This window comes from Cucurbita maxima, unplaced genomic scaffold (assembly GCF_002738345.1).
Source record: "Cucurbita maxima cultivar Rimu unplaced genomic scaffold, Cmax_1.0 Cma_Scf00019, whole genome shotgun sequence".
In the NCBI taxonomy this organism is placed as follows: Eukaryota; Viridiplantae; Streptophyta; class Magnoliopsida; order Cucurbitales; family Cucurbitaceae; genus Cucurbita; species Cucurbita maxima.
The window spans coordinates 2,806,439-2,813,278 of record NW_019272035.1 but is presented as its reverse complement, the minus strand read 5'-3'; the positions used below and the strand labels follow the sequence as shown (position 1 = coordinate 2,813,278).

Below are 6,840 nucleotides of genomic sequence, written 5' to 3'. Positions count from 1 at the left end.
AAAAACCTTGAGGGGAAGCCCGAAAGAGAAAGTCCAAAGAGGACAATATCTGCTAGTAGTGGGTTTGGGCTATTACAAATGGTATAGAACCAGACACTGGGCGATGTGCCAACAAGGAGGTTGAGCCCCGAAGGGGTGTGGATTAGGGGGTCCCACATCAATTGGAAAAGGGAACGAGTGTCAGCAAGGATGACGGGAACCGAAGGGGGATTGTGAGATCCCACATCGGTTGGGGAGGAGAACGAAACATTCTTTTTAAAGGTGTAGAAACTTCTTCTTAGCATACGTGTTTTAAAAACCTTGAGGGGAAGCCTGAAGAGCACAATATCTACTAGCAATGGACTTGAACTGTTACAAATGATATTAGAGCCAGACACCGAGCGATGTGCCAGCGAGGAGGTTGAATCCTGAAGGGGGCTGGATTGGGGGTTCCCACATTGATCGGAGAAGGGAACGAGTGACAGCGAGGACGCTGGGCCCTGAAGGGGGGTGGATTGGGGGATCCCACGTTGATTGGAGAATGGAATGAGTGCCAGCGAGGATGCTGGGCCCCAAAGGGGGATGGATTGTGAGATCCCACATCAGTTGGGGAGAAAAACGAGACATTCTTTATAAGTGTGTGTAATCCTCTCCCTAGCAAATGCGTTTTAAAAACCTTGAGAAGAAGTCCAAAAGGGAAAGCCCAAAGAAGACAATATCTACTAGCGGTGGGTTTGGACTATTACAATTATACTAATGAGTCATCAATTACACTGCAAATCCAACCAACGAACACAAAGCAGTACCAAACCCCAATTTCCTATCTTCTAGAGAAGCAATGGTTTTCAGCATGAGATATATCAAGGTGAAATAAACACTTAACCGAACACCAGCTAAAGTATTCAAGTTAAAACAAAGAAGAAATAGAACACAGTTACCCTTTATTAGAAGTAGAGGCAAGCTTAAGTTTTCAAAGTTGTTGTCAAAAGGAAGAGAATCCAAGTTGGAGAAAAAGGGCACACGCTAAGACCTCCCATCTTTCTCGTAAACAATCTAGCATGTGCCCTGCCTCTCCAACATGGCTCACTCTTCCTATCTCCTACTGTGCCTATAGAATGGAGCTAACTCATATTCTGGTGTCCTAGGCATTTTAACAAACAGGTTATGAGCATATAAAAAGAACTGCAAGAACACACATATTTAAACACCAATGTGAGCGAACAAACAATTGGGCACCCATGAAAAGGAGTAAATATAATATTGGGTGTTAATTTAAAACTTCTTACAGCCAACAAAAAGCATTGTTGATGAGAATGGGAAGCATGTTACGGGCAGGCGAGTGGGTCGCCTTGTTTTGTTTAGCGAATAATTCAAAACCCATGAGTGGATCTAGCTGCCAGCGACGGGTGGGGAAGAAAGGAAAAGAAATGGAGAAAGCTTCAATGGCTGCCAAACTGGCAAGTTCATGTAGATATGAATTTTTTACCAAATGCCACCAACCTTGGACTGGTAGATCTGAAAATGCCCACACTTCTTAGCTGGAAAAGGATAAATAATCCTTTCTTATAACCTTAAATTAAATTTTTGGATTGATTGGCATGTGTAATGTCAATTTTTTTTTCCATTAATAATTTTCAAATGACCGTGAGTATTGAAAGTAATATTAACGTATTGATATAATTGAGATATGAAGTATGAGTGTTTATATGACTTAATAATTGGAGCAATTTGAACTAGGGGTGGAAACTACTGAATTTATGCTTTCGAGTGTTTTGTTTATAAAACAATTGCCTTCAATCGAGATTTTCTTGACTTTTTAGATACATGTCAAAGACAAGTTCTACCAATGCCAAGATCTGAAAGAGAACATTCATTCTCTGGAGAGGAATTTTGAATGAGATGATTCATTCCTTCTTCAACTAAGGTAGAATGAACAAAATCTTCTTCAAGTTCAGTCGAAAACATATGCAATGAATTGAATAAAGAAGGCCGACAAAGTAAAGATAGAGCTCCACACATAAATTTGAGTTCAGCTCAAAGTCCAAACCGAATTGAGTTGAGTTATATTTTTTTTCCAAATTGAGTTGAGTTAAATTTTTGAAAAACCAAAAGTGATTTACTATTTGAAACTTTTTTTCTTCATGTTCACGTGAACCCAACCAATTTAAAAATATGGTTCACTCTGGAATTGTTATTTTATGAAATTTTAGTTATTAAGGTAAGTGAATAAATGATTTTTTAAAATAATTAAATAAAATGAACGACCTGCAATCCAAGCCGACATAAAAATGAGTTGGATTGTAAACTTTACTCAGTCACCTAGATCACCAACCCAACTAACTCAACCAATCATTTTTTTTTTCTTAAATAAAGGCTATTTGATAGGCATGTGAAATGAAATAACATTAAAAATGGTTAAATAGGAGAATAAAGTCAAATTCTTTATGAAATAATTGTTAGATACTATATTTTAGTTAATATTTTAAATTTAGAAAAGAAAACAAGAATTAAATAACATTTTAAATGATAACATAGAGTGACCCACTAATAAATAATTTTAAATATTGTCTTAAAAAACTATTGATAACAATTGAAGGAAGGCTAATAATAAATTTAAAAAATAGAGTTTTAATGATGATAGGCTAATTCGAAAAAAAATGGGACAACTATTCAAACATATTGATGTGCACGACTCGATTTGGTTTGGTTTAGTGTTTGGAAAAACGATGGATTGAACCAAACATATCCATTTTAAAAATTTATAAACTAAAAAGAATTAAAATACATCAAATTTCCATGGACTCGTTATATAATAACCAATTTCATTCTTTAATATAAGGTGAGATATCTCCTAATTCTTCTGATCTTTCCCCTTTTCCCTCTCAGTTCCTAACATAGTATTAGAGTTATGCCCTAAACTTAGCCATGTCAATATAATCCTCAAATATCAAACAAAGATTGTGTACCTCAAAGGTGTAGTAAAAAAGTGACTAAAGTGTAGAGAAAGCAGTCGAGGCTCAATAAAGGGAAGGTTATTCGAGAGCTTCATAAGCCTCAAGAGAGGCTTATAGTGTAATTTGTTTGAGGGAAGAATTGTTGAGAATTATTGGGAGTGAGTCTCAGATTCACTAATTTAGGGAATGATCATGGGTTTATAAATAAATGAATATATTTACATTGGTATGAAGCCTTTTGGTAAAGTTCAAAGCAAAATCATGAGAATTTATACTTCCATCCATCTTTCATGCTCGACAATTTTCTAATATGTAGATCACTTAGTGGAGTGATGGGTGGGGGGAGGAGAGAGAAACAAGAGGGGGAGATAAATATAATTTTTTATTTTTTATATTTTATTATTAACAAAAAAAAAAAAAAAATGAAATTAATCATCAAAAAAATATTAAAAAAAAATTATCCCAACAACCTTTCATAATAAAAAGTTGAAAGCAGGGGAAAAATTATTAAGAAAAAAACAAGATTAAATCAAATTTTAGAGAACAGTAATTTATTTTTCTCTTAAAAATCTATTACTGAATATAAATAATTCAAAGTTAATATTTATTTATTTTTATAAAAAAATGTGATAGGTTTATTAGTTAATAAATTTTTTATTTATACAATAGATTAAAAAAATATTCATCGATATTTTCTACTTTTTATTTTAAAGTAAATATTAAGAGAAGCAAAGAGGGAAAACTTGAACCACATAACTGTAGTGGAAGCCAGTTCTGTGGGATCATCAAATGAAAGTGAAGGAATTGACAACCTACAAAGCCAACGTTCAGAGAAACTTTTAGAATAGCTTATATGAAAATTAAGAGCACGAGCTCGGGATATCTCTCCCACTAACCTTCTTAATTTCGGAACTAAACTTCTCTGAATCTTCATCTCCATACTGTACAACACATCAAACCAATTATCAAACCAAAACAAAGATTTCCTACCCTCTTATTTTCGTTCCTAATTTTTATATCGGTTGAGTTTCGGTTTTTTTAGTCATTCAACTTCTAAATGTATCGCTTTAGTAACTCATCTAAAAATAGTTTTAATTCTAGCTATCAATTATCAATCAATTCGACAAAAACTAGTCAAATATCTTACATCTTTCTACGTGAGACTTTAAATATGATATCTATCTCCATAAAATTACAAATGGAATAAATCAACAAAATATATATTATATATTTTTGTTAGAATCTTTAAATCTTTTAACATTCTCGAGTTTATCCCTAATGTATTATGGTTTCAATTAAGTCATTCCACAAGAAAATATTCAAATTTGTTATCCTAAAATAGATAGTATCATCAAATTATTGTTTAAATAACATACTTGCATCAAATTATTGTTTAAATAACATACTAGGACACAATCTAGTGCTATTTGAAGATTTTACATGAAAGAAATGGATTTAGTTATCTTAAATATTAAAGACTCTGGGATATATTTAGTAAAAGTGTTCTAATACTAGATAATATTTAAGTCTCTCCTAGAAAGATATAAGATATTTCAATAATTTTTGTCGAATGATTGATAATTGATAGCAAGAACTAGAGCGATTTTTAGATCAAGTTACTTAAACGTATCCGAACAAGTAAGTGCATTGATAGAGATTAGGAGCAACCTACCTGTCCTGTTACAGTGTAAAGTCTGTTGTACCAACCATTGGATGCCATCCCAATTGCAGAGTATAAATGGTTGCGGCCTTCACCTGGATTCTGCAGCGTGTACTCTATGTAATATATCCCTGCGATTTTTTCTTTCAAATCAAACTTCATTGTGTTTTTACGAGAAGCCTATGTAATTTTAGAACCATACTAAAGTAAGGAAGACATAGTAGACTCATAAGGAACTGATATATGATAAAAATGATAGAACAAGATAATAATAAATCCTCTACATTAATATGATATTATCTACAATGAATCTCTCCCTTTTTCAGTTATATAATAAAACAATAGAATAACATAATGATAATCGACCCTCCATATATCTCTACGTTAAATTGATATTATCTATAACTTTTCATGGCTCTGCTTTTGGTTTCTTAATATACCATGAATCTCTCCCTTCAACTACTAACCGAACTTCATTCACACCTAATAGAATAAAACAACCTGTGGTGGGCATAGTTCTTTAAGTAAGTTCCATGTTTACAATGCTTTGTAAACAATTTTCCTTTTAAGTTTCATTTCAGCTAAGATTCTGAGTTAACTGGTTGTACATGTGCCACATACCTTTAGATGATCTACAGTCTATAAGTTTCGCCGCCACACCTGGTGGTCTTTTCCAGCTTCTGTCCAGTCCGCTCACCTGAAAGAGATATCAAGAGAAGAGGAAAATCCAGATTTAGGCTATCTATTTCCATTCAAGACTGCAAAGAAAGAGACCCCATTTTGGCTTTCAATTTTGGCTGTCGTTTTCTATTTAAGAAACTTCAAGAAAAGAGAACCAGTTTTGGGTTCCTTGTTAGGTTCAAAAACAGCAAAATGAAATCCAGTTTTTCATTTCAAGAACTGCTAATTGATATGACAGTCATACCAGGGTATCAGCAAATTCTTCAACCTTGCCAAAGGATTCCATTCTCGTGAAATCAGGACCAAGCCCCGAGATTACAACACTGACTGAACCAAATTTCAGTCGATCAAGCTATTCAAAATCGAACCGAGGGAGAGAAAAGGAGAAAAGATCTAACAATACCATTGGAACTCAAAGTTTCTTTAGGAAAAAAAGCCGTAACCAACTTGAATCCATTCGGTTCACCATTACCGACTTGCCAATCTGCATAAATCACACAAGTTCAAGTAATTAATACAGTTTAATCTCTAATTCTCAAGACAAAAAGCTCAGCCAATGGAGCCAAGCCATACACCTTGAGGAATCACCAATCTGAACTTATTCGCTTCATCCGTGTACGTCCGATAATCCTCAGCAACAACTATCACCCGTAAACTGAACGCATTCAATCTTCAAATAAAAACAATACCAAAGAGGGATAATGTAATTTCAGAGAACACGCTCGTGAGAAGAAGGTAAAATCGGTACCATTCTCGGCTAGGGCAATAGAAACAACTTCTTGGAAAGAAAACGCAGTCAATCCCATTCCTAGCCCAATTTCTCGTCTATTAACTCCGCTAGTCCAACAACTAAGAACCAACAGAAGGAACGAGCATTTGAATTTACGGACTCCAACGAGGCAACAATAGAATTGAAATGGATAACAAGCAAAGAGAAAGAGAGGCCAATTTACCAGGGTTTTTGATCGGGAATGTCGATGTTCTTGCCAGAGCAGAAAACACGGAGCCTTGTGCGGATAGGAATGGCGATTCCTGAAATGTCAAGAAGGAAGATGATAAGAGTTAACAATGGCGCATGAAGTGAAATGCGAGGAAGATTACCATTGGAGAGTGATGATGGTGTGAAGCGCCATGAGCGAGGGCGCTGGATTACAGCGCTGGGTGAAGGAAGGGACGCCATGCTTTTAGTCCACTGCAGGGATTAGATATGGATTTTATTTGTTCAATGTGTGACACTTTTCCTCTTCCAATTTGTTTTCTATTTATTTGAAGCGGTTTTTCATGTTTATTTTCTAATAACAAAAAAAAAAAAAAAAAAAAATTAAATATTTTGTTCCATTGGTTGGTACTAAAAATAGGGTTACAACCCGATCTTACCTTACTTTTAAATGGATTAAAATGTACCCGTGAAAGCATGGCCTATTGATTCTTTAGACCTTCCGAATTCGAGGCTAGAGGTGTCAGAAAAGTTACCACATAGATAACTGGCTTGTGGCAGCCAAGCGTTCATAGCGACGTTGTTTTTTTATCCTTCTATGTCGGCTCTTCCTATCATTGTGAAGTAGA

The 6,840-nt window shown here is 34.6% G+C and overlaps 1 protein-coding gene across 1 annotated transcript; it reads right to left on the bottom strand.

The window, feature by feature from the left end:
* Window positions 1–3,632: 3,632 nt before the first annotated feature.
* Window positions 3,633–6,508, bottom strand: LOC111494008 (psbP domain-containing protein 3, chloroplastic). The gene is made up of 10 exons (XM_023143986.1): window positions 6,376–6,508; window positions 6,228–6,306; window positions 6,023–6,123; window positions 5,850–5,915; window positions 5,678–5,758; window positions 5,519–5,601; window positions 5,215–5,290; window positions 4,606–4,724; window positions 3,830–3,874; window positions 3,633–3,745 (listed from the first exon to the last, which is right to left on the bottom strand). Exons 1-10 carry the CDS (start codon window positions 6,452–6,454, stop codon window positions 3,719–3,721), a joined length of 756 nt encoding a protein of 251 aa, XP_022999754.1. The 5' UTR covers window positions 6,455–6,508; the 3' UTR covers window positions 3,633–3,718.
* Between the last annotated feature and the right edge of the window lie 332 nt (window positions 6,509–6,840).

What these genes read in the sequence shown, in the direction of transcription:
- LOC111494008 (XM_023143986.1), bottom strand. Translation starts at nt 6,454, where the DNA reads ATGGCGTCCCTTCCTTCACCCAGCGCTGTAATCCAGCGCCCTCGCTCA. An exon ending in TATTGCCCTAGCCGAGAATG is followed by an intron (nt 5,916 to 6,022) that starts GTACCGATTTTA and finishes TACGGGTGATAG; the next exon opens with TTGTTGCTGAGGATTATCGG. An exon ending in AAGAATTTGCTGATACCCTG is followed by an intron (nt 5,291 to 5,518) that starts GTATGACTGTCA and finishes TATCTCTTTCAG; the next exon opens with GTGAGCGGACTGGACAGAAG.